The sequence below is a fragment of the Crocodylus siamensis genome, chromosome 3 (assembly GCF_052110815.1).
Source record: "Crocodylus siamensis isolate JL-2025a chromosome 3, ASM5211081v1, whole genome shotgun sequence".
Classification (NCBI taxonomy): domain Eukaryota; kingdom Metazoa; phylum Chordata; order Crocodylia; family Crocodylidae; genus Crocodylus; species Crocodylus siamensis.
In genome coordinates this window covers 195042370-195070359 of record NC_143397.1, presented here as the reverse complement: position 1 = coordinate 195070359, position 27990 = coordinate 195042370, and the positions used below count along the sequence as shown (strand labels likewise).

Here is a 27990-nt window from a genome sequence, read left to right as displayed (position 1 = left end):
GTACATGTACCTTCCAAAAAGAATGTGCACTGAGCTGATGTTGAATTTGGTATCATTGTACCACTAGATATATTTTTCATTTTAACTACGTATGCTGGGGCCCAAACCTAGGAAATACTGAATGATAATTTAATTTCCCATTGAACTCTCATAATAAAACACTGAGTGGCTCTCAGGAATGACTTGTTAGTATGGCCACAACTGTGCTTTCGCAGATATCAGGAAAACTCACTCTGACTTTTGTGCAGTTGAATCATGGCCTAATTGAACAAGCACATTCACTTGACCATAAACCTTTAGATGCTGAATATAGATTATATGGTACAGCATTTTTAGAAGGTGATTACATTTTTCAATATCATGCTCTATTTCCTGGTGGGAGATAACTGCTTTTTATACTTTACATTTATCATTAAAATAACTGATGTGTGCAGCATGGCATTAAGAATCCCTGTATGGACTCAACAGCAACAACATTATAAACAAAAGTAAGGAGTGATGTAAATTATAAAGATAATCTACAGAGAAGTGTTTGCATATGTGCCCTATCAGTAATTAAAAGGTAATAGCATGTCCTTTCTAATCAGCCCATGTACCTACCTAAATCATTTGATGCTACCATTCTGTCAAGTTTGTTGAAATGAAGCTCCCAGATCTGAAAATCCACTTCAAGATGCAGTCATATCAAAACATCACCACTACCATCATCACCCTCATTATAAATTACCCTCTTGACCTCTTAAGGAAGGTCTCTGGTTATACATTTAAAACTCTGTTAGCTTTTCTGTTGTTACAGGGCATGTCTACATGAGGCACTAAATGTGCACTAGACTCATGCTGTGCATTAGTGGATCATGGGTGAAAACCATGTTAATACACAAATGCACAGTAGTATTAGTCTACTGTGCATTAGGAACACTTAAAAGGCATGTGCTGGCACTACTGTGCAACAGTGCCGGTTGCTGTGCATTGATTTAGTATCTGGTAATAGAGGTACTAAATGTAATACGCATTAACTACAGCACATTAATGAACGTGTAGATGCTCCCACAGTGTACTGTAAACTCCTGCTTAGTTTTCTGCCCATTGTCATTAAAGCTCTCTCAGAACTTGTGCTGTTTAGGTTTCTCCTTCCTATTAAAAATCCATGTTTCAGGATATTTTCACATGTTTTCATTTTTCTAGTTTTTTTTGTTATTCTCTTCCCTTCTTTCTCTTGGGCTTCTCTGTATTATATATCCCCACATTATCATCATCCTTGAATTCCATACACTAAAACGTTGTTTTCTTCCTGGTTCAGAATCTAAGTGAAATGTTAAGCAGACTTGACTTTGAGGTCTGTTGTATCCCTCTATACATCTCCCTTCGACTCAATACATTCCTTCTTATAACAACAGTATAACAACTTGCTTGTGGTTCTTAGTTCAGATTTCAGTGAAGAATGTCAGTGTTTCTGTCTGAGCCATTTTGAACAACAATTTCCAGAACTAGGAGCTGGTGAGACATTATCAAACTTTTTGCTGAGATTCAAAGGAATTTCATCTGGTATATTTCTTTTACTCACTATTTCTCATTTTGGAGGGATAGCAACACAACTTTTCTGTTAGGATTTATTCTCTATAAATGTATGTTGTTTATTGCTAATCTTTAGCTGGGTGCATCTACACAAGATGCTTTACTGCACATTAGACTAATCTAATGCACAGTAAAGTGTCACCGTCTACACTTGTGCCTCAGTTACTGAGTATTAAAGTAGCTAATGTGCCATTTGCTAGTACCAATACATACAGGTACTAGAAAAACAGCACATTAACTACTGTGCTGAAGGAGACATGTAGACCCCAACTGGGAACAGTTGCTTCTGGTCAGCCCAGGCAGCAGGGGGCCACAACTGCTGCTTGGCTAAGTTCCAATCTCTGCAGGGCCGAGAGAGCTGTCCAGGCTCCAGGGAAGTTTCTTCCCAGCCATGCAGAGATTGGGGACAGCCCAAGTCTCTGCAGGGCAGGAAGAGCTGTCCTGGAGCTCCTTCTCAGTTGCAGAATGGAGGAGCAGCTGGCGTCAATCACCAGACTGCTGGGAGGGAGATGCCCTGCAGCTTGGATACCAATCCCCCACCCTCCAGAGCCCAGACCTGATCCCTGTGCCCTCTGCCAGCCTGAGGATGGCACCTGGGGGAGCCTGGAGCTCCCCTTGGCTGCTTCAGGGGGGCAAAGCATGACAGGAACAGCCCTAGACAGAACTGCTGTCATCAGGAGCAAATTTGCTCCTGACAGACACACATTCAGATGCATGTCCAGGCACAGTTTAATGTACCTGAATTTTCTGCAGAGGAAATTTTCTGCAGAGGGTGTAGCTCAGGGGTGGGCAATTATTTTGGGTAAAGGGTCGCTTACTGAGTTTTGGCAAGCCATTGAGGGCTGCATGATAGGCAGCCAGGGGCAGATAAATATTAATTTTCTAAATTTTTTAGGGACCCCACAGGCCAGATAGAATGGTCTGGCAGGCTGCATCCAGCCCCTGGGCTGCATTTTTCCCACCCCTGGTATAGCTGCATCTACTGTGCAGTATTTTTTATCTTGGCATTTATTCCACTTATTTCCTGTTGAGAAAAGTTACATTATACATGTTTTTCTATATAAGAAACTAATTTCCAGGACTACTACTCATTTGAAGAATGGACCACTTCCAGTACCACTATCATTGTATAAAAGAAATAATTGGAATAGGTGAGACGTTATAGAAAGTTTGTTAGCTTGTTAGCTAATTTCCATAATATACTTTGGCATGTCATCTGAACAACTGTTCTGCTCCTGTTCAGGATTTTCTTTAGTAGCTTTCTAACAATACTTATTATACAGGGTCTATCTTAATTCCTTACTTTTCAAATTCCTTAGTTATATTTTTCCCCATAAATGCAGTTTTAAAACACAGGATCAAAACAATCTAGTTTGTTGTAATCCTACTATATGTATTTATCTATTACCAGGAGTTGAATATCTTCAAGACAGTTTTTAAAGGGGCTTTGATTCAAGTTATATTAACATACACAAAACCTGTATATGCACATTCTGGCTCTCATGTTTTTGAGCAGTATGCCTTTCAAGAGGCTGAAATAGCTCACAAAAGCTAAATACATCTTGCATCCAATAATTCTTTTACCTGCAATATCTATACAAATATTTGAATAAACAGAGTCATCTGAAAGTGACGGAAAGCCACATTTTGCAAATTCAGTTCTCCATCTCTGAAGCTGGCAATTGCAAGAATATTTTCTCCTTAGCTACTGAAGCTCCAGAGATGGATAGGTGTGTATCAGTACTTACAGCTGTCCTCTTCTTCCATGAAAACACTGATCACGTAACAGGCATACACAAAACCAATCAACTGCATGAAAATAAAAGGAAAAATAATTATTAGAAAAATAAAAACAGATGCTTAAAAATATACGTGCCAAGATTAAATTAAAAAATATATTTGTTTTACTTTCCTAACTTACATAACGGTTTTAACACAGGTGATTACACAATTTGAACACATAACCTCATTAAGGCAGGGCTATATTTTAACTTCATTTACAACCAATCTGTTCATTAAGATCATGCAGGGTTGCACAACTAACACCAATTTGAAGAAACTGGACCTTTGTGTTTAACTTCTTTCTGCCATTTACGGTGTATTCTCTTCCCTAAGTGCACACATTCTTTCACTGACAATGAATACTAACTAGGAAGGTAAATCAGTTGCTGAAGGAGCCCCCACACATTCACTTTACATGTTAAAAGGATGTCGTATTTACTGTATGCAAAGAAAATACGTAATTAAATAATTAAGAAAGTCACTAAATCTTCAGCTTATGTTGCATGAAGTGTAGTATTGCATTACAGAAAACAGGTCATTAAATTCATCGGCTTCAGGAAATACTTTATCAGGGTAAGTCTGCTTCATTGTAAAATAATTGAAACATCCTCATTCCTGAAAGCCCAACCAGAAATGCCACTTATTTAAAAGAAGCTCCTGCAAAAACATCCTCATTGGCTTCATTCTGTGTTACTTGTAACACAGAAAGGAAGGATGGGGCTCCGCTTGATTTATTTCCCGGGTAGACAAAATGTTCTCTTATAACCAAGGAAGGAGTGAATCGGTCAAACAAACATTTTAAACCAGATTGCCCTAGAAATCTTTGTTGTTGAGAAAATAAATGGTGTTTATTGATAGTGTTACAGAGTCTTAAATCTATGTCACGTAGGACCCTGTAGGAATGTTTGGGGTTATTTTTACCTCAGACCTTTTTAAATACCTACAATCTGGTCCATTTTGAAGATCAGTAATAAAATGGGGTTCTTTTCACAAATATTTTTATGATGATAAGTTACCTCTAACAATGATGATTTAACAGAAGTGACACCATAGGCAGAAAAATCCTCCCAAACTGCCTTTCAGTTTGGTTGTGCCAGAATCTTGCTGAACAGCTCCAGGGTGTTTATTGGCAGACAAAGGGCTTCCCATCAGGAGGACACTCGGGAGACTTGAGATGAATTAACTAAAGATGTGAAGTCAGTGCATGTAAGATCAAGAGCATTAACACCCTCTTTGGATGCTCTCATTCGGAAGTAAAGTAGTCCTAATAGCTTAATCCTCTTCCAAGGGATTAATCCTTCAAGGAGATTTAAGCCATAGAGAACTAATGCCACCTTTCCTTCTGAATAAGAGCCATCATCACAGGGTTTAATGCAGCTGCACCATCCCACAAAACACTGCTTTCTGGACAATCACCAGGGTGATGTTTTTGGGTCCTACACATTAGCCTGTTTAGCTCAAAGCCTTCTTTCACCTAACTTGCTTGCAGTTCTGGCACTTCCTTTGGCTTCCCTGGCAAACTTGTGTCATGAGCATAAAGTGCACACACCTTGAAGCAAGTGCTCCACACTGGGCACAGTGTGCCATGCAGCAGAGGAGGTTTGTCCCTTCTCAGGCACCATAGGGAGCAGGAAGTTTGTCCCTCTAAGGATGCCAGACTGAAGGCAAATGGAAATCTGCCCCAGCAGAGACATCTTAGAGGAGGGAAGTCCTTGTAAGAGGCTGGGAAAACAAAGACAGGCCACAGCTAGCCCATGAAAAATCCCAACCTCCTGATCGGCTGGGAGGGTTCCTTTAAGAGAGAAGGTGTGCACATGCGGCCAGAGAGGGGAGAGGGAGCCTTGTGGGGTGGATCCACCCTCTAGGGTGGCCAGAGCTCATGAGGGGACATGTGGCAGGCCTGGGAACATGCAGCTCTGAGCAACCAAGCCAGCGCAGGCGGCAGAAGGCCAGGGCTAACAGGGCTTAGCTCTCCCAAACTGGGCTGGTGAGAGCACTGTGCTGAGCACCCCTGCTGTGCACTCCTCTGCTGCTGTGTGCACAGCACCAGCATGTACTAGCCCCGGCCTGGCCCTGCGGGAGGGAGGGGCAGGGACAGGGGCAGGTGGGCACTCTCTGCACTGCTTAGTCCCTGCAAATAATATTTTCTAGTGCTACTTATGCAAGCTGGGGCTACAGGATGTGACAGGCTGGTCCCCGCAGGGACTCAGCCAGCAGGAACCTGTGTCTCCATGTGGGGTTCAAGGGAAGGCAAGACTGGAGGAAGATAGCCCAGGTTGTCTTAGGCATCTGTGAAAGGCTGGGTTGGCCTGAGGGGAAGTGGGGTATCAGGTGTCACACAGGAAAGTTTTGTGATGGAGGATACCCTTTGGGGATGCACAAAGGGCTGTGGAAAGGGCACCATAAGCAGTGGGGAAAAATATTATTGGGGGGGGCTGAGCCCTGCCTGACCCCTGCCCCTCCCTCCTGCAGGGCTGTTGTGGGGGCTGGAGTGCACTGGTGCTGTATATGGTGGTGGAGGAGGAGCTGCATGCTGGGAACTGGGTGCTGGGGGATGGTGGGGTGGTGCCATGATACTGCTGCTGTCACTGGCCACAGTGAAAAATTTGGGGAGGTGCTAAGCCCCATTAGCCTCAGTCTTCTGCCACCTATGGGAGAGTCCCAGAGGGGTTGAGAAGTGCAGTGGCTTTTGTGTTGCTTTGTTGTGTTTGCCTTTGAGTTAAGGTTTATATCAGGGTAGGACAGCACTGTGTGAAGGTATCAGGAGCCAGAATCAGCTACCAGATGAGCCAGAGAGAACAGCGTCCTCTATTGGCTGCTGCCTGCAAACCCACTTGAAGACCTGGGTGTGTGCTGAGCCTAACAGACCCCGAGCTGCACGTCTCCTGCTGACAACTGAAAAGTCACAAAAGGCATTTTATTGTCACCCTGAGCATTGCGATATGTCCCGGAGACCGGGGTGAAATAAGATACTTACCTGCAGCAGGGGACGACGCACCGGCAAAACCCGTGCAGTTCATGAGCCAGCTTTTTATACAGCTGCGGCCGGCCGGTGACATCAGCACCAGCCGCTGGCCAGCGAGGATAAAAGCGGCGGTGGCGGCAGAGGGAGGGGCAGATGGCCCGAGAGTGGAGCGGCTGCAGGGATTGCAGCAGGGGCAAGCCCTGGAACGACCCTCTACCCAGGGGAAGCAAGCTGGGTTGCAGCTGACACCGCCGGAGGAACAAGCCAGACGGCAGCAGTCACCACCGGAGCAGGAAGAGCGAGAGCAGGGGAACCGGCAACAGCTGCCAGGAGCCGGCAGTGGACGGATGGCATCCAGACAAGATGATGAGGTAGAGGAGGCGTTGTGGAAGACCCACAGGAACCAGGTGCACACGGGGCATGGCAGGGTGGCAAGGGTCCCGAGGGAGGAGCCAGATTGAGGCGGGGTCGCCGCTGGAACCACAGGTGCCCGTGTCTATTAGGGACGGAGGTCCTAAGGACTGAGGGTCCAGAGCCAAACCTGTAATTGTAGAGGCTCGACCCTTTAGGTATAAGGGATAGGGATAGGGAAAGGCTGTTGAGGGGCAAGAGGAGCCACATGTCTCCTCCTTAGGGTCCGCTTCTGAAAGTGGCGTGAGGCCGGGGTACAGGGGTGGTTGGAGCCCCAAGTACACCCGCCGGGTCAGACCTGGGCTACGAGGGACTCGCTAGACACTCCCCCCCTCCCCCATTGACGGTACAGCAAGACATGGCAGGCGAGAACGGGGGCAGCGAGGTGGAGTAAGAACACACGCACTACCCTCAAGGGTCCTGGGGTGGGATGACATCAAAAGGGTGGTACCCTACGGAGTGAATAAAGCCTGGCGGGCACAGGGTATTAAGTCATTCATGTATTTAAAGTGTTATGTTATTAATGTATAGTTAAGTATGTTGGGGTCAAATTAATAAATGTTGGGCTGTTTGTTGTTAATTGGTAACCCAAATTATTAGCTTAGTTATGTATTTTCCTTTTTATGTTGTTCATAAATTCAAGTGCCTATAATTTGTGTGCATGTATATATCAGTTTAAATCCTGTCTTGCACTAGAGGAGGGGAACTCTGGATACTCTGCTGCTCAGCTGCTACCACTCCTTCAGTGGACTGGGATAAAGAGTGAGGCCATTGGCACCCCAGGGATCTGAGACTGGCAGTAGGCCACCCTAGTGTGGCAGACCAGGGTACATTTGCTATGCACAGGGTGTACCTGTTATGCCTTCATAGTCATAGACTCATGTGGCTCTGTTCTCACAGACCCCCAGGATCAGCACTGACCTCCAGACTCCCCAGTGGCTTATGTATATTCTCTCCCAGGGCTCTATCTTTTTGCACACCCTGGGTTTGCGATTTGCCTCTTTATGAGCATCTGACAATTGAAGTAAGAGACATACAGATATTGGAAGCAATCTGAAAACTGATTACTTTTATTTAGGAAGAAATGTACAGTTTTAGAAAAGTTGTTGTTACTTATTACTTGTATTGCCCAGACTGGGGCACAGTGGCTAAGGTGTGTCTTAACCATACTTTCTCAGTATACCACTGGTTGATGATGATAGTACTCAAGAGTCCAGCTCCTGGACCAAACCTGGTTGTGATAAGTGATGTATCAACACAACAGAAAAGATGGTTTCTGTACCAAAGAACTTCAGATCTAGGTAGGGGGCCAGGAGACAACAGGTGGTGGGAGTACAAGGAGATGATACTGATGGTTAGCATGCTGAAGAGTGATCTCAGGGCACCATTTGCTAGTTTTTGTAGGCAGCAGCACAAAGAAGAATTTTGAAGGAAGACATTTAGTTACCCACATAGATTTTACTACTAGCTCTTCTTGAATGTGAAGAGTACTGTTGGAAAAAACATGAAAGTGCTTCTTTAAAAATGTAAGAACTAGATGATAGTTCTGGGCTCATGAGAAGTTAAAGTGAACATCTCAGACTGAATGAAAGATGATATATAGGAGAGGCTGTTACAGATGTTGAAAATAAAAACAGGTAGCTTATTTGATGTGTTTGGGAAGGGGGAGAGATGCATAGAGACAGGTGACACAAAACAACAAGACTAGAAAAGTGATCTTTGCTGCAGTATCATGGATAGATATGGGTTGGTCAAGAGAATATTTGCCAAAGCCTAGGGAAATGATGCTCTAGTAACCAAGATGCAAGATGATCAGAGCCTGGATGAGAATTTTAGCTAGGTGGTGGAATAAGAAATGCCATATACTGTATTAAAGAAATTATACAGAAAGAATCTGGAAATCGTAGCTGAAGAGAGGACTGAGTCAAAGATGACTCCAAGGACATGCCTGAGCAGCAGAATGGTGATGCTGTCCACTGTGGAAGAGAAAGGTGAAAAGGGAGGTTGTAAGCAAGTAGATTAGAGCTCTCTGTTAGCACACCTTCAGGCAGGAAGCAATGCAAAATGGGATAGGGAAAACAGTCCAACATAACACTCAGTGAAATATTACAAACCATCTCCTGGCTCATCACAATCAGCATGGTAACATCTATGACTTGGAGACAATGATGAGTGGTGAGTGGAGAGTGACTATGGTGAGTGGAGAGTGCTGGCATCAAGGTGTATCTGCCAACAACATACTATAGTACCTTGAGCCCAACTCTAGCTGTGCATGGCTAGCAATACCATGAGCCTGCTGTTAGAGTGCTTATGGCAGTTCCAGTTCTGACATTGTAAATGGACAACACTTGTCCCATGTATGAGAGGGAAAAGCTGTTCTATTTAACAGCTATCAATGGAACTGTCCTCAATTAATTTGTTTAATTCCTTTTTGAACCCAGTTATGCTATCTGCTTCTACTGTCTCCTGTGGCAACAAATTCCACAAGTTACCTATGCACTATGTAAAAAGGTGCTTCTTGTTTTTTTTAAACCTGTGCATAAATAAAAGTTACTAGTCCTGTTTGGCTGGATCTAGAGTGGATGAAAGGATAATTCATTTGAAATTCTTACTTTCTATTATTGAAAAGTATTTTTCTATTTATAGGCTCACTCTTATGAATATATAATAAACCCCAAGACGTAAAAAAAAAAAAAGTTATATGGAAAAATAATGTAAAATGAGAGAGCTTCTTTCCAGATAAGTTAAATGACTTGGCAAGCCTGCATTTTGTTACACCATCATGTCTCATCAATCCCTTTCTTAAATGTAACTCCTAACATCCTAGTAGGTGCCTGGTGCTTACTCTACTGTTATGCCTTTGCCTAATCTGTGACAGAAAGCAGCAATATCACTGGGTGTTTTATATACATTGATACCCCAGATGGAGTAAATCTCTCTCATGGAGAGAAATCTAAATTTCACATTATGTTTAGTTTATATACTATGTTTAAAATATGCACCATTTCTTCCCTGGGCATTCTTAGATTCTTTATCAATGTAGTTATACACCAGCAAATCATGTAGTACAAGCACAGACTTTTGGGGAACAGGAGGAAAGATCAGGTCTTTAATCACGATGGCAAGTATCATAACCCTCTACCACCTATGAGCATCTATCTTGCTGATTAAATTAGAAAATACACATTACTAAAGAGCAAACTTGCATACAACAAAAGAACCTCTTAGCATTCCACTGTCAGATTCATATTCACCAGTGGACAGTAAAACCCAGCTGATAAATTACATACCAGTAATTATAGTCAGGTAACTGAAATCTACAATACAATTAACAGGGAATGATAAGCTGGGAACATACCATTCTGTAGATTAGACCTATCTCCAGATCTTTAAACAGATGATACTAGGCATGAACTGAATATTATAAATTAAGTAATTAAAATATCTCCTTTTACTTTTCTGCTTTACTGATGGACACATTAATAAAATATTTATTCCTACAAATTACCTTTGCTATCTTGATTAACCCAACTGCTGTTTAATTAATAATGTTATGCTCATGTAAATCCATCCAGCCATCATGTTAATCACCAATTTGCAGTGGACTGATTGGTGTGTGCTTGGCTTTTTAATATCCGAAATGCTGGCTATTGGCCTGGTACCAAGTGATAAAGTGAAGACTATTTTCCCCAATTACAAAAGAAAACTCAGTGCAAATTACCTGAAAGATAATTATTTTTCTCCTCTTACATTTCAATAAAGTTTTACAGTGGTTATTAAAATAGTAAGACCATGAGGGTTAGAATTTTTAAGGTCTTTAAGCACCCAAAAGGTAAATGATAAGCATCTAGAACTCAGTCTACAAAAGGATTTAGGTACCTAAGTTCTGCCTAATTGCCTTGGTAGGTGCCTAAGTTTAAAATACATAGCCTCAAAAGTGTGACTCACTTGACTTTGGAGGCATTTAAGTCCCTAGACACTTTAGTTCCTGACAGTCAAGTTCCCCAGATACCTAAATGTCTGTTTCTGGGCATGTCCAAAAGCAGTTCAGTTTTAATACAGCTGATGAACAAGATGCCTGTGTCCCACTAGGATTTACAAACTGGTCAAGAGAATATCTGTATCACCAGTTTACCATACTCTCAATCAGTTAACGTTAAATACAAAACTTATGCTGATAATCTTGTTTGTCCTTATATATTTAGGAAAAAAGATCATACATAATTTTATAATAAAATGATCTGGAGCATTAGAGAGGAGCCAGTATTGAAGACAGGAGATGCCATGATTGAATTAGAACTTTGTGATGGTAAAAAGAATATTTTTTTCTTTTTGATTTTTTCTTAACGTTTCATATTGATCACTAGAAGGAATTTTCTCCTAAAACAGATTGCCAAAACCTTTATCTCCTTCCTCTGTAACAGTGGCAGTGGTTAACATTCTGGGATCACAGAATCACAAAAAAATAGGGAAGGAACTTTTGCTGGTCCTGTAGGGTCCAATGCCTATGTTCAAACCATCTCAGACAAAATATCTATGTAAATTTCCTTTAAAATATTTCAGTGATGGAAATTCCATAACCTCTCAAGTAAACTTTAAAACAATGTAACCACCCTTATAATTAGAAAGTTATTCTTATATCGAACCTAAAACTCCTGGTTGCAATTTAAGACCATTGGATGTGTACAGAAGTTGCTTTTTTCATCATTTAAAGTGCTTTGTTACTATGACTTAACAGAAGTGCATGGCTTTACAGCACTTTAAAAATGAGCACAGTGCTTTAAATTATCCCTTGTTAAATTAAGTATTAAATTTGAAGTGCTGTATTTTATAGCACTTTAGCAAACTACAGCACTTTAAATAACTTCTGTATGCTGGTCAAATTTCTGGGAATTCTGCTAGTTTCCCATGGGCTTTATGAACTGCTGTCTGGCCCTGTGAGAGATGCCCATTCCCAGTGAAGAGGGGTTACTCTTCTCCAGAGTAACTAATCCCAATTTTTCCAACCTTTCTTCACATGCTTGTTCCAGTTTTTCTACAACTTTGTCAAAGTTATTCCACATTTTTTTTTTGCGATAATACATGGATGACTCATACTCAGTCTGCAATCCAGTATGACCACCAGGTCCTTTCCTGTGGCCAGGGCAGCCATTTTTCATTTTTCTGATCTGATTATATCTCACTGAATCTTCCCTGCCATTGCAAGTGCCTCAATCATTCACAAAACTCAGGCTCTCTCATGTTTCCTCCTTGTTGCACAGTGTAGTCTCCCGAGGTCTGAAACATTTCAGTCTAATTACAGTTTTTGGTCTTAGTATATATATATATATATATATAGGTGAAATTTAATGGTCTGATGTATATAGGAAGTCATACTGGATGATTCAATGCCCTCTTTTGAATTTTAATCCTACAGAATTATGATAAGGTATAACATTCTTAAAAATTAAGCATCTGAATAAATTTATGGTAAGTTCTAGAACTGCTTTAGAAAAACAGATGTAGTATATCCTCATGTTAGAAAAAAAGCAGTACCAAATTCAGTGCAAAGTCTATATTTGCTGGAAATCAGCAGGTTTTAACATTTACCAGTGAATAAGGAACAACATTTCCATAGGAAAACAACTAAAAAGTATAAATGCTAAACAAGATTTATAATGATGATTTAAAATGAGCTTTCCTGTTTGCAGATTGAAATCGTGTTGATTAAAATTGTTGATTTAAATCACTTTGGTTTAAATCAACCCACCCTGCTTTATCACTTCAGTTTAGAGCCTTAAAATGATTACATCTGATATATAATTACTTTTTTTGTTTATTTTGCATGCTGAGGATCAGCTGGATCAAAGAAAATATGTCAATACATAATGCATATTTAAGGTGGCACTCAACAAGGCACCTTAATTAGGATCACAGGAAAGTAGGGCTGGAAGGGACCTCACAAGGTCATCTAGTCCAGTCACCTGATCAAATGGGATCAGGAGCATCCCTACTAAACCATCCCAGACAAACATCTATTTAACCTGCTCTTGAAAACTGCCAAGGATGGAGATTCCACAATTTCCCTAGATAGTTTGTTCCAGTGCTTGACCACCCTCATAGTCAGAAAGTTTCTCCTAATCTCCAACTGAAATTCCTGCTGCTGGAGTTTGAGTCCACTGTTCCTAGTCCTGTTGCCCTACAGTGACAAAGAAAAGCCCATCTCCATCCTCTGTAATTGCCCTTCAGTTATTTAAAGACTGTTATCAAATCCAGCTTCCATCTTCTCTTCTCCGAACTAAAGAATCCTAATTCTTTCAGCCTTTTCCTCATAGATATTGCTTCTCAGGCCATTAATCATTTTGATCACTGTGCACTGGCCTTTTTCCAATTTCTTCACATCTTTCTTGAAGTGTGGGGCCTAAAACTGGGCACAGGACTCCAGGTAAGGCCTCATCAATGCTGAACAGAGCTGAAGAAAACTTGCCTTGAATTACAAGTGACTGTCTTGTTAATAAAGCCCAGTAAGTCATCAGCCTTTTTTGTGACAAGAACATACTGTTGGCTTATATTCAGTTTGTGGTCTACTGTAACCCACTAGGTCCTTCTCTGCAGTACTGCAGCCTAGCCAGGCATCCCACAGTGTGAATTTGTGCATGCCATTTTGTCTAAGTGCAGGACACTATACTTGCCCTTGGGGAATCTCATTTGATTGACTGCAGACCATTGCCAGAGAACAGGAGCAGCAAACAGGGCAAGTGGTTTGCAGGCAGTTTGCTGGTAGCAAGAGGAGGAAGAGGAAGGGGAAGAGAAGCCAAGGCACCAGGCACCAGATCCTGCCCAGGGAAGGTAAGTGATCCAGAGCTGCCTGTACCTTTGGCTTGCCAAGTGTTTGTTTGTTTGGTGGGCTGTGTGTATTTGCAATATGTGCTCTGAAAAGCTGGGAGTGTTGCTAGCTGAGTGATTGCTGCCTGTACCTGACAGAAAACCTAACAAGGGAGCAGAGCCAGTCTAGGCCCAGAAAGGTATAAAAAAGACACTCCTCAAGTGACCAGAGAGCCAACAAACAGAGGCCACAAACAGGACAAGCAGTTTGCAACCAGTTCTCTGGTCAGTTTGCACATCAGTTTGTGCTCCCCACTTTGAGGTGAGAGTCTTTCGACTTGGTGTGAGGAAGCAGGGAAAAAGGAACCCTTTGGGACCAAGGAACAATAAACATGCCAGCTGTCAGGTGAGTTCACTAGGGAAGGTGTGCTTGGAAGAAGGGCAGTAAGACAGAAGAGGTAGATTAAGAGACCCAGGGAAATGGCTGGAGGACATTGCAATGCCACTGTCCCTGCCCGCACCAGTGAGGTTTCTGTCCAAACAGGACCACTCACCATTGAGGCTTTCACCCAGGGCCAGGTTTGGTGCTGTGGGGACTGCAGCGTGCAGGTTCCTTCCACTGACAGGGAGCATGCCTGTGGTGTGAATGGTGCCTCCTGGTGCTGTCTCTTGGGGAACAAACAAGAGAGCTACAGGAGAAGGTGGTAAGGCTCCAAGCATCTGCCATGAAGAGTTCATTGATTCAATGTTGGAGGAGGCCCCTGGGACTGTGGAGGAAGAACTGCCAGAGGTAGCGAAGAGAAGGGGGAAGTCATGGACTCCCAGGAAGCTTCAAGCTTGTGACTTCTGGCAGCAAGCAGAAATCTCCATCTCCATCTGCAGCAGTTTGTCTGGAAAACAGATATGGTGCACCAGCAGCAGAGGGCAAGAAGCATGTTCCATTGGTGGAGGAGATCAGATCAGACCTCCCTAAGGTCAGAAGGATTGAGACCACTGCCACCAAGAAGAAGCGACAGGTGGTGGTGGTTGGAGACTCCCTTCTGTGGTAGATGGAGGGATCCATCTGCTGACCTGACCTGTTGTTTCAGGAAGTCTGCTGCTTGCCCAGAGCCCAGATCCAAGATATCACAGAGAGATTACTGAGACTCATCCAGCCCTCTGACTACTATCCCATGCTGTTCATCCATGTGAGTACCAATTATACTGCTAGTGGAGACCTGAAACAGACCAAAGGTAACCACAGGCCTCTGAGTGAAAGGGTGAAGGGGACAGGGGCTCAGGTGGTCTTTTCTTCGATCCTTCCAGTTAACAGAAAGGGCCCAGGCAGGAGCGGGTGCATCCTGCAGATCAATGCCTGACTGCACAGGTGGTGTTGCCCATGCTTTGACCATGGGGTGATGTTCCAAGGATTGCTAGGAAGAAATGGGATCCACCTGCTAAAGAGAAGGAAGAGCATCTTCTTAGACAGGCTCACTTACCTAGTGAGGAGAGCTTTAAACTAGGTTTGCCAGGGGACAGAGACCAAAGCCCTGAGGCAAGTGGGGAAGTGGGTGACCTGGAGAAAGATGGGGAAGTGGGTGACCTGGAGAAAGAGCAAGCAGGAGGAGGCAACAAGGGAGGTGTTCTCATTCTTCCTGAGAAATCAGGGCAATCAACTAGGTACCTCAGGTGCCTGTACATGAACGCAGAGTCTGGGAAACAAGCAGGAAGAATTGCAAGTCCCTTAACAGTCATGAAACTATTACGTGATTGGTGGGATAGCTTGCATGAGTGGAGCACTGTCATTGATGGGTATAAACTGTTCAGGAAGGATAGACAGGAAAGAGGAGGAGGAGTTGCACTTTATGTAAAAGTATGCCATATGATTGTTCAGAGCTTCAGTATGAAACTGTAGATAGGCCTGTTGAAAGCCTCTGTGTTAAGGTTAGAGGGGAGAGCAACAAGGGTGATGTTGTGGTGGGAGTCTGTAGACCAGGAGGAAGTGGTGGATGAGGCTTTCTTCAGACAGATAGCAGAAGTTTCCTGATCACAGGCCCTGGTTCTCATGTGGGACTTCACCCTGACATCTGGGTGTGGGGGAGGAAGGAAATATAGAAGTGCAAAGGCAATCCAGGAAGCTTTTGAAGAGTGTTGGGGACAACTTCCTGGTGCAAATGCTGAAGCAGCCACCTAGGGGCTAGGCTCTTCTTGACCTGATGCTCACGAAGACGAAGAATTGTTGGGGAATGTACTAGTACAGGGGTTTTCAACCTTTTTGGATCAGTGTACCCCTGGCAGCCGGATGCAGAGCAGTATACCCCCGATGGCTACACGTGGAGCAGGGGGAGGGGTGGCAGTGTGCAGCCGGATGTGGAGCAGGGCAGAAAAAGAGGCAGGTGGCATGCAGCCGAACACAGTGCAGTAGCAGCCGGTGCATGTGAGCTTCCCCCACCCTGTGCGTCCGGCCAGGTGGGTGGTACCTGTGCAGCAGTGCAGGATGGTGCGTGGCAGTGCTCTGTCCCCGCATGCCTTCCCAAGTACCCCCTAGGGCCTTCTCAAGTACCCCTGGGGGGGTACGTGTACCCCCAGTTGACAACCCTTGTATTAGTAGATGGCAACTTGGGCAGCAGTGACCACAAGATGATTGAGTTCAGGATCCTGAAGAAAGGAAGGAAGGAGAACAGCAGAGTAAGGACTGTAGACTTCAGAAAATCAGACTTCACCTCGCTCGGGGAACTCATGGGCGGGATCCTGTGGGAAGCCAGTCTGAGGGGGAGAGGAGTCCAGGAGAGCTGGCTGTACTTTAAAGAAACCTTACTGAGAATGCGGGAAATAGCAAGAGAGGCAGAAAACCAGCTTGGCTTAGCTGGGCACTCTTCAGTAAATTAAATCATAAAAGTGAAGCTGATAAGAAGTGGAAACTTGGACAAATATCTAGGAGGAGTATAAGAGCAATCCTTGGGCATGCAGGGGTGATGTCAGGAAGGCCAAAGTACAATTGGAGTTGCACCTAGCAAGGGATGTGAAGGGTAGCAAGAAGGGTTTCTGCAAGTATGTTGGTAGCAAGAGGAGGATCAAGGAGTGTTGGTCCCTTACTGAATGTGGGAGGCAACCTCGTGACACGCACTAAGCACTTCAGCCTTTTCTGCATCCTCTTTTTCACTTCAGTCTTCACAGGCAAGATCAGCTCCCAGACTACTGCACCAGGCAGCGGAGTTTGGGGAGGAGGTGAGCAGCCAATAGTGGTAGTGGTGAAAGAACAGGTTAGGGACTATTTAGAAAAAGTTGGACATATGTAAGTCCATGGGGCTGGATGGGATGCACCTGAGGGTGCTGAGGGAGTTGGCTGGTGAGACTGCAGAGCAGCTAGCCATCATCTTTGAAAACTTATGACGATTAGGAGAGGTCCCAGATGATTGAAGAAGGGCAAACATATAGTGTCCATATTTAGAAAAGGGAAAAAGGAGGATCCAGGGAACAAGAGACCAGTCAGCCTCACCTTGGTCCCTGAAAAAATCATGGAGCAGATCCTCAAGGAATCCATTCTAGGCACGTGGAGAAGAAAGTGATTAGGAACACCTGGCGTGGATTCACCAGGGGCAAGTCATGCCTGACCAACCTGATTGCTTTCTATGATGAGATGACTGGTTCTGTGGTTGCGGGGGAGACCAGTGGATGTGGTATACCTTGATCTGAGTGGAGGGCAACAAAAATGGTGAGGGGGCTGGGGTACATGGCTTATGAGAGGCTGAGGGAACTGGACTTATTTAGTTTGGAGAAGTGAAGACTGAGATGGGATTTAATAGCAGCCTCCAACTACCTGATCTGAGGTTCGAAAGAGGATGGAGCTAAACAGTTCTTAGTGGTGGTGGATATCAGAACAAGGAGCAATGGCTTCAAGTTGCAGCAAGGGAAGTTTAGGTTATATAATAGGAAAAAATCTCTCACAAAGAGAACAGTAAAACACTGGAACAGGTTACTGAGAAAGATTGTGAAATCTCCATCCTTGGTGGTTTTTAAGACTTGGCTAGACAAAGCCTTGGCTGGGATGATTTAGTTGGGGATAGTCCTGCTTTGAGCAGGGAGCTGGACTAAATGATCTCCTGAGGTCCCTTCCAGCCCTAGATCTCTACGATTTTTCCAGCTTATTCAAGTCATTTTGGATCCTAGTCTTGCTCTTGAGAGTATCTGCAACTCTCTCCAACTTGAACTAATCTGCAAATTGGCTAAGTGTGCACTCTATTCCATCATCCAAATAATTAATGAAGATATTAAATAATACCATACCCAAACGTCACTTGATACCTCCTCCTGACTAGACACTGAGCCACTGATGACTACTCAGTGAGCACAGGGATTCAGCCAGTTATGTAACTACCTTATAATATGCAGTACTTTCATCTACTCTGTATTTCCTCAGCTTGTTAATGAGAATGTTATAGGAGATGGTATCAAAAGCCTCATTAAAGTCAAAGTATATCTTATCCACTGCTTCCCCCTCCACTCCAGGCCCATGTGCCTTATTATAGAATATCATAGAAGGAAATCAGATCGGTCAGGCATGACTTGCTCTTGGTGAATCCATGCTGGCTGTTCCTGATTATCTTGTTCTTCTCCACATGCTTCACAATGGATTGCTTGAGGACCTGCTTCATGATTTTTCCATATATGCAGGTCAGGCTAATTAGTTTGTGGTTCCCTGGATCCTTTCTCTTCCATTTCTTCAAGATGGCCACAATATAGTTGTCCTTTTCCAGTCATCCAGGACTTCACCTGACCTCCAGGAGTTCTCAAAGATAGCTAATGGCTCTGAAATTATGTCATCCAATTCCTTCACTACCTTTGGGTGCATCTCATCTGGCCCTGCTGACTAGCATTTAGCAACCTGTTCTGCCATTACTTTAGGCTGTTTGTTGCCTTCCCTATCTTCATTGCCAACTGTACTTGTTTTTTGGTGGCTGCCCTTACTTGTGAAAATTGAAGTAAAAAAGGCATTAAATACTTCAGCTTCTCTGAATCATTCATAACTAGGGTGCCTTCAGCATTCAATAAGTAATTATTTGATTCCCCCAAAAACAAATTCAGGCCTAGACTGACTCATTTATCCATGTTTAGCCACTGCACATAGGTTTACACAAATCTAATCCCATCAGGCAAACCTAAACAGACTATCAACAAAGTCAGTTTTAGGGCACTGGAAAAAACATACAACACTAAGTCAGGCTTGCAGAAGGCTTCAAATAAGGACTGTATGAAAATAACAATATTGAAGAAAAAGCAAAATATGTTTTATTATTTTCTGCATAATTTTATTTTCTTGTATATCTCCTGTCCTCCCAAATCTTGTTCTTAATGGAAATGGGGTTTTTGACTACTCATTTACTCATAATAACTAGCGTCCATAGATTTCTAGTTTACTACCTAGGATACCTCAGACCTTTTCCATTGTACTCTCAAACATAATTTTACTAACTGAGAGCTGTTTATTTTTTTCCCATTTACTATTAAACTCCATTTTCTACAATGAGTTTTCTTCCCACATCTCTGTATGTTGTGCTATTTCTTACTTCTGCTCCTTTTTCTTCCAGGTCAGTAAGTCTTCATTCACTATCTTTTAAGCTAGAAGCATATTTATACCAGTTTATGGGTGAAAGTTTGATCCTTTGGTGAACTGCTAACTTCAGCTCTGAAAAGTGTCACTATTGCTAATTAAGTAAGAAATTTAAGATTCAGGGTCTCCTCCAAAAACATGGAGGCCATTATGATCCTGCTATAGCTGTGATGAAGCTTTATGTAAATTTTTACATTTTTGGATAGTTTAGTCGTGGCCTTGAAATTATGATTTATTTACATAGCACTATTTTATATGCATTGCTTTTTACAGAAGTAGAGAGTACCATATCAAGTGCTGGTCCCTACTCAGAAACCTTGACAAATCTAAAAGCATAAAAGAAATAAAATGTGAGGATAGAAAACAGAGTGGAATATATAAGTGGCATCTTGTGAATCTTAAAGTACTTTGGTTGTCTAAATCTTTGCTTTTGCTCTCTCCTTCTTAACATCTACTGAATCTGACTTGAGTTAATTCAGGCTTTAGGGGCATGGTCTACTTATTTCAGCAGTGTGACCAAAAGTCAGTTTGGTCTAGCTGTCATCTAGAGTTGTGGTAAAGAGTGCTCTGTAGGCTACTAAGGCTCTGTTCAAATGGGTCTGTTAATAGGTTTAAAAGGTAGGACTAAAAAGAGGGTGACAGGAGTTTAAGCTAGGTGAATTGTTTTACATTGATGCTGAAGGAGAGTGAGCACAGGCAATAGCATTTATTCTTAAAATACATACATGCAAATAGTTTGAATTGCTGCCTACTTGCCAGGAGGAAGTGGTGGAGGTAATTTCACTACAATATCCTCTGTCTCTCATGCTGGGAATTGCGGACTACTAGTAGAAAATATTTTACATGTAGACTGCTGTGCATTCCTAAATGCGACCATGTGTACATGGTTAACTCCCGGCCTCCTCTGTTTCACATCTAAATTAAAGATTGTAGTTGATGACCTAATTTTCACATGCTCAGATCATTACCATTTCCACCAGCAGTTGAACTAGGAAATTAATTTCTTTAACAGCGTGGAATGAACATACAACTGCCCTCTGGGGTTGCTTTACTGCCTCAGCTAACCAAACTGGCCTTTTCCCTTGTGATAGCTGCTTGCTTCCTACCAGCCCAAAGCAGGATGCTGTAGCCTGCTAGAGTGCTGCCAAGATATGCTGAAGTTTGGTTTGAGTTGAGGGTTATTTCAAAGGAATAGCTATGAGGAGGATTCATCCTCGCTTTGAACTATAATTACTAGTTATTGCTTCTTCTCCCAACTGTTATGCCATGGGGCCTTTAAGAAAAACAAAAACTTGTTTTTGCTAATATCAGGGCTTTCTACGTTCATTGAATGTAAGGCCAGGAGGGATAATTAAGCCATCTAAGCTGGACTCTTGTGTAGCACAGGGCATAGAATTTGACCTAGCTGTTCCTGTAGCTCAATTCTCTTGCCAAACTGGGTTTCCCAAAGCAGCAGGCCATGACAGATCCTAGCTTGAAAACTTTATCATCACCAATTTTCCCTGTAAAACATAACAAGTATTTCCACCTATGGACCTATCAGGTACATGCAGACATTCCTGGAACCCAATCTATCAACACACAGCTTGCTTCAAGCCACGTGATCGTAGATTGGGTCTCAATTGTGCAGACATTTACTGGTGCCGGGAACCCTGTTGGGAACCCAGTATAACTAAGTTAGGGTAGAGAGAGGGGCAGGTGGGATGGGGGTGGTGGTTATCAGATCTTCAGTGGAATTTGATGGGATTGGGGTGGCTGGCTGGTCCATTGTGGGGGAGGGGGTTGGAGCAGAAGGTGTCTGTCTGGAGGTGGAGTTGGGGGGAGGTTGGGGCACTATAAAAAGCCCAGTTTGGGTGGGAGGGTGGATAAGAAAAGTGCAGCCTTAGGGCTGGGGCAAGTGACTGGGCTCTTCCAGTCCTGGAACCACTCTCTGAATGTGTACAGACATTCAGTGGACTGGGATAACCCATGCCTTTATCTAACTTAGTTCACTCCTTAGGTGAACTAAGTTAGAACAAACAGGCCATTTTTTTGCCTCATCTAACCTCCCCAAATGTACATACAGATTGGCACCTAACCCTAGTTAGGCTGATATAAGTACAATGTCTGCTTCTTGCTGCTATGATGTCAATAGTTCAATCTGCAAGTATGCTGAAGTAAAGAAAATACCTTCCAGATTACATCAAAAAGGAATAAATGCTTTAATGGTATTATTTCTACCTACTTCCAGAGATAAACAGATGTTTTATTCCTTGTCATGCACTGCAATACAGAATAATGATTTATTTTCTACTGCATGGTTCATTACTCTCACAGCACAATACACATTTCACCTAAGTAAACCTAAAGAATCTCCCTCTGAGGTAGGTGCTAATACCCATTCTATAGATAAGTAAACTGTCACATGGAGAAGTGAAGTGACATTCAATATTAGAGTGAGTTGGTTGCTGGTGTAAGAGTAGAATACTTGAGCCCTGAATCCTACTCCTTGGGAGCATCTACACGTGCACTTTACTGTGCAGTAGACTATTTTATTGCCCATTAAAGCATCACTGTCTACACGTGCATGGCAAATGGGCTGGTGCAGATTAATTTACAGTGACATCGGATAGTCCTGCCAGACACAAGTGCTGTTCAACAATGGAGTAAATTACTGCACTTAAACACACCTGTAGATGGGGACACTGGGATTAGTTTACTCTGGCTCAAATTGCACCAGAATTTATGCAGTTGCATTATTTGAAGGTATAGACACTTTCCCTATCTGTAACACTAAACCATACCCCACCCAGAGATACTTTTTAAATACATCAACTATTAATAATTGAGAGAGTAGGTGTTATTCTAGATGATAACTTACTTGGAATAACCTACAAATTGTGGAAAACAAATGCAAAGCTGCCACTAACAATGCGTATTCCAAGCTTACAGTAAAACTCATGAAAAAAAAAACCCACAAAGAAAACCCAAGGCATCGTATTAACTCATGTTAGAAACTATTCTAAGATCTAATGAACTGTAAAGTAAGATTTATCTCTGCATTCACCAGGCTGTTCTTATTAGCCCCCCTAGTGAAACATTCAAATAGGATTTTCAGGAATTGTAGGCACAGAAATGTACTTCAGAAGCAAGCTCCGTAACTTGAAAGACATGCACCAGCTTAGTTCTAGTAGTAATTAAATCACATAAAAATATGTTCCAATCATACTCAAGAGCAGATTTAAGTTCACAAGAGTACAGCAATTCATATAAGGCAGCATGAATGAGCACAGATTGTTTGAAAACCTGTTTCATCCAGTCAACACAGTGAACCATAAAGGAAGCAGAGGTTCCCTGCTCTTGTGCACAGGGGCAGTGGTAGGTCAGTGCGCATTATACAATGACACAAGTTCCTGAAGTGGTCAGGATGTGACCCCCTGCCCTCCTCCCCGTTACATTATGTATATTTAATGGACTCAAACTCTACTTATTATGGCCCATTGTAATTTGCATGTGCCCCCCCGCAAGACAAGTCCCACTGTTACCTGTGTATATTAAACAATATATTTAACATATTTAACTTTTATTTGAAACTTAAGATTTCTTTGTTCAATATCCATTTTCTACTTATAGTTTTATACACAGACAACAAGGAAAACTCTAAAACAGTAATTAACACTTGATATTTCAGGAATATGTACAGATCTATATGTTTAGCCAATTTTTAAAAAATGATAAAAGTCTTTCTACTCTTGACACTGACACACCTCCAGCACCTAAATATTTGTCCAAAACCACACTAAAACATTGCCAAAAAGAAAAACACACCCCATTCAGACCGTTCCCCCATAGCAAGGGAGAAGTAACAGACTCTAGAAAGTCCAGTAGGAAATTCACTACTGAAATGCTTTTTTATGTGGAAGCTGCTAAGTGACAGGCCGTGTCTTGAAAAAATAATATAGAGTCAGTTAAATCTGCCTATATGATCATCTGTCATTATGCTTTAAATTGTCATTGTTCCGATTCTCTTCCAGCCCTTCCCTCTATTATCAACTTCAGAAAATTAGTCTCTACTGAAAAATTTACTGTTATTTTCATTCACCTTGAAGGGGCAAATTAAGCAGAATTTATTGTAGATAGTGATACCTGTCAGTACATTCATATGATAATACACCTATCTTTATACACATATCAGTAGATGTACATATGAGTGCATATATATAAGCACCTCTTTAGTAAAAGGCATATTTTGAAACAAAATATTTTTTTTCTAAAAAGAGCCCACATCTTAAAATAAAACAAATAGAAAAGCTCTATTATGGACCAGAGTTGAACTGTGTTTTTATTTAATGCTTTGTTCTCTTCTTAGAGTCAGAATATTTTGATGCATTTAGTATTCAAGGATACCTTATACTCCAAAAAATATAGTGGGTATGATAACTGGCATACTTAAAATGCAGAACAAATAGTTTTGCTTGAAATCAGAAGATGGACCATTCTTGTCATCTGACAGAAACAAGTATTTCTTGTCTTTTTAATAGATAACGTAACAGCTTCAGCTTTCAACCGTAATTTGGTAAAAATTCTGTACAATTAAAGGTATTCTACATACATTGTCAATTAATGTAGAAAAGCTCTCATATTTTGTGCTCCTGTACATTCCTCATTTCCAATACTGTTCTCTTGCTTTGGGTTATATAGTTCATAAGGCATAATTCTTCATAATCCCTACCATAGCATACACTCACACATGCATGCATCCACAAAGAAAGAAAAACACATATACTGTTTGTCAAATGGCCTGCTGTGAGTTGTTAAGAAACAAGACTGCCATAAAAATCACAATGTGATCTGTTCACTCAGGTATTTCCAGTTAAACTGTGAGCTGAAAGGCTTTTGCTCTGGGTTCCCACTGGGCAACAAAGCTATCAAGACCTTCACTGAAGCAGTGCTTTCTGTCAGGCTGCTCTGCCTAATGAGTTTCAGAATCTGCCTCTCTAGGTCATATCTAACCTAGTGTGATCTTTTATTCCACCTTTCAATGGCAGAGTTTATAAACTCACAGAATATCGTTCCCTTATGCTGAGGTGCTAGCAACTTGCAAGCGACTTCAGGTCCAGTTTCTTTCTGGCTGTCACTTAATGGATCCTATATGGTGCTGGACCACAGCTACAGTAGCTAAAAAGTAGCTAAAGGACTCTCCACTAAGAGCGGTGGAGTAAAATGGGACTCAGAGCTACGTCTCTGCCAGCATCTCCCCATTTATAATGCTGTGGGGACTAGGGCCCAGGTGGTGCCTCTTTTGATCCCCATTTCCCACCCCCATGTGTTTTTAGAGAAAAATTGCAGATAGGAGACTTTAGCTGGTGGAAACACCATCAGAATCAGTCCAACCAGAGGGTCTGGGACATTCAAAGAACTTTGGACAGTTTTGCCTGGACTTTCTTGGCCCTGTTCTGATCACTCCCTCCCTTTCTCTCCTCCTCTTTATGGGTAGAAGTATGCTGCGGTCTAAAGTCCAGCTGCCTTTTGTGCATACTACCTCTAAACCAGCTAGTTCAGGTGTGATAAAAATGTAATCATGGCAGCATAGAGCTTAGCATGGGCTGCATGAGCTCTAACCCACCTAAGAGGCCAGTTAAATACCTGGGGGGCTCGCCTATACTGAGCTCCATGCTGCCACAGTTACATTGCTAGCAGCATCCATTCTAGCTCAGGTCTAGCTGCATGGATTGCAGTCATCCCTTTAACTACATTGTAGATAAACCCACTGTTTCTTCACCTCAGCTTCATTCTACACATGCCCCTCTTACCCTCATCACCCTCACCTGAAGCCTTTATGCCAGTGGCAACATGTAGGGGGTGCATGTGCACCCCCTGAGAGTGCAGGTGAACCCCCTGTCAGGCTATGCTCCTTGCTCAGGTGATGGGTAGAGGGGGCAGGCGGGAGCACAAAGTGGAGCACTGTGGCGCTCCCAGAAGTGGCCACAGCTACTTCCAGAAGTGGCTACAGTGATCCACCGCAGCGACTGGCCATCTCACGATCGGCTGCAGGGGGACCCGTGCTGGTTGGCTGGATTAGCTGCGGGGAGGACCCCCCTAGTCGCTGACTGGTTGATTGGGGGGCACATGCCACCCCGGACTAAGGCAGCACCAGTCGCCCATGCTTTATGCTCCCTTCCTTTTCCCAGATCATCCTACCCACAAAAAAGATATGAAATGAAATGATGTTTGTTGTTGGCTTACTTTGCTTTTATAGTCTATATTCTCCTACATTTCATTTATGCTACCTGTTTTGACTTTTGGGACAGGGAGCTTCCTATTGCATGTCTGTACAGTGCCTAGCACAATAGGGCTGGATTCTTGGTTGGCCCCTTGCTGCTTCTTTAATAAATATAATTAAGAACAATCATAACAGTAATAATAATACCAGCAACCCTGACTGCAATGCTGAACCAGTGCTGTCACAGAGACTTGATCTAGTATTAGAGTGAATCTGCAAAGTCAGCAATCTTTTGACACATACACACACTTTTTGCTGCTCATGAGTTAGAATTTTTCATTGGGATATTCCTTGATTGTGCGTAGGTTAGTCCTTTTATTTTCTTTCTACAATATAAATCCTCTTTTCAGAAGGTTCTTTTAAATATGTGTTTTATGGACTCTACTTCCCCAGGGCACTTTCTCTAGATCTTCAGTGGCAGTGCAATCAAAGCAAAATCCTCTTTTTAATAGCACTTTGATTTGCAAGGAACTGTTTCAATTCATCATATTATTATTTTTTCTAATTAATGTATCATGTTCTTTTTAGGCCTCATTTCCATCTCAATACAGTACTACAACAAGGACAAGTGCAGAGTGCTGTACCTAGGGCGCAAAAATATCTGGCACACTTACTGGCTCAGCATGACCCTTGAACAGAAGCAGAAAGGGCTCTTGGAGTCATAGCGAACTCCAAGATGAACATGAGTCATCAGTGTGACAAAATCATCAGCAAAGCTAACTGCACTTTATCATGCATCAGCAGATGCATGACAAATAGATCCAAGGAGGTGATGCTTCCCCTCTATGCAGCACTGGTCAGACCACAGTTGGAGTATTGTGTCCAGTTTTGGGCGCCATACTTCAAGAAGGATGTTGATAGACTTGAGAGGGTCCAGAGGAGGGCCACTTGTATGGCTAGGAGCTTACAGGACAAGCCCTAGGAGGAGAGACTGAGAGACCTGAACCTCTTCAGCCTCCGCAAGAGAAGGCTGAGAGGTGATCTTGTGGCCACCTACAGATTCATTACGGGGGTACAGCAAGGGATTGGAGATGCTCTATTCACCAGGGCACCTCTTGGGGTAACAAGGAACAATGGTCACAAACTGACAGAGAGCAGATTTAGGGTAGATATCAGGAAAAACCTCTTCACAGTAAGGGTGGCCAAAATTTGGATTGGGCTCCCAAGGGAGGTGGTGCTCTCCCCTACCTTGGGGGTCTTTAAGAGAAGGCTGGATAGGCATCTGGCTGGGGTCATCTGATCCAGTCCTCTTTCCTGCCTAGGCAGGAGATTGGACTTGATGATCTGTTAAGGTCCCTTCCGACCCTAGCATCTATGAATCTATAAATAAGTATTTTCAAATCCAACATACATGGTACAAATATTCCTTCAAGTTTCCGACTGGACTTGAAGTGGGGCAACAGGAGATGAGACAAAGTGGGTGCACCTACATGAGATGCTACAGTGCTGTAGCAACAAGGTATGGTAATTTAATTTGTTGTTACAGCAATGTAGTGTCGGCACGCATGACCTATGATACTGACGTTACCATGCACTAGGGTCAGAAACAACCCATGTGTCACCAGCATAAATGGGACTAGAAAATATTATTTGGGGGGGGGGCTGGGTGGTGTGGAGTGCACCTGCCTGACCCCACCCCTCCCTCCCACAGGGCCATTTCAGGGCCAGTATGTACTGGTGCTGTGCATGCAGTGGCAAAGGAGAAAGGAGTATTCAGCAGGGGAGTTGGGTGTGGCACTGTGGTGGCAGTGGTGCTGGAGCCACTGTTGCTGGCCCAGTTGGGGGGGAGGCTCAGCCCCATTAGCCCTAGCCTTCTGCCACCTATGGTCACCAGACCCGGACAGTAATGGTGGTTACTGTGCAGTCATTGCATAGAACAAGTATTTGTTTTACTGGGCAGTCCTGGCGGCATATGGGTTGTTTTCAACCATATTGCACAGTACCATTGGCATCACAGTTCATGCCTGCTAATGTACATTGCCATAGTGACACCCATTACTCAGCAATGTAGCATCTCATGTACATGCACCCACTTTGTCTCATCTCCTGGTGCCCTACTTTGAACTCTGGCGGGAAACTTGCAGGAATATTTGTATGATGTATATTGGACAATTATTTGTATGATGTATATTGCTAAGGCAAATATTAATTGACTGCACCGTAACAACTGCGCAGTCAGGCGCATGTGTAGACATGCCCGATATATGTTAAATTACAACTGGGCTATTATTAATGATGGAAGTTTTGAAATTTTTAAAACACCCTCTCCTGCTATCATTGTTCACCAGGTGACATGGATTATCCTGTGAGAGGAAGAAAAGGAGCTGTAATCTTATAAAAAACTATATACATTTTTGGAGTATAGGAAATATATGGCATTATCCTTCCTTCCCCATGAAACAAGAGAAGATCCTTTGAACAAACACTATAAGGTTGGATTTCCTAGGGTGTAGACCAGGGATTGGCACTGTTTTTGGGCAGAGTGCTGAAAACACCCATAACCTCAACTTGTAAGATGTTGGCATGCCAGGGGTGGACAGCAGGGCAGCCTCAAGGGGCCCAATCCTTGTCGTGACAGCGCAGCCTCAGCCCCTTCCCCAA

The 27990-nt window shown here is 42.9% G+C and overlaps 1 protein-coding gene across 3 annotated transcripts in view; it reads right to left on the bottom strand.

Annotated features, from left to right (window-relative positions):
- The window catches only part of NKAIN3 (sodium/potassium transporting ATPase interacting 3), a 691062-nt gene that overhangs the window by 76498 nt on the left and 586574 nt on the right, over window positions 1-27990 (bottom strand). For all 3 annotated transcript variants that reach the window (XM_090040058.1, XM_090040059.1, XM_090040060.1), the window contains exon 5: window positions 3324-3384. In XM_090040058.1, coding sequence (XP_089896184.1) covers window positions 3324-3384 — 61 coding nt within the window. The remainder of the gene's footprint in view (window positions 1-3323; window positions 3385-27990) is intronic.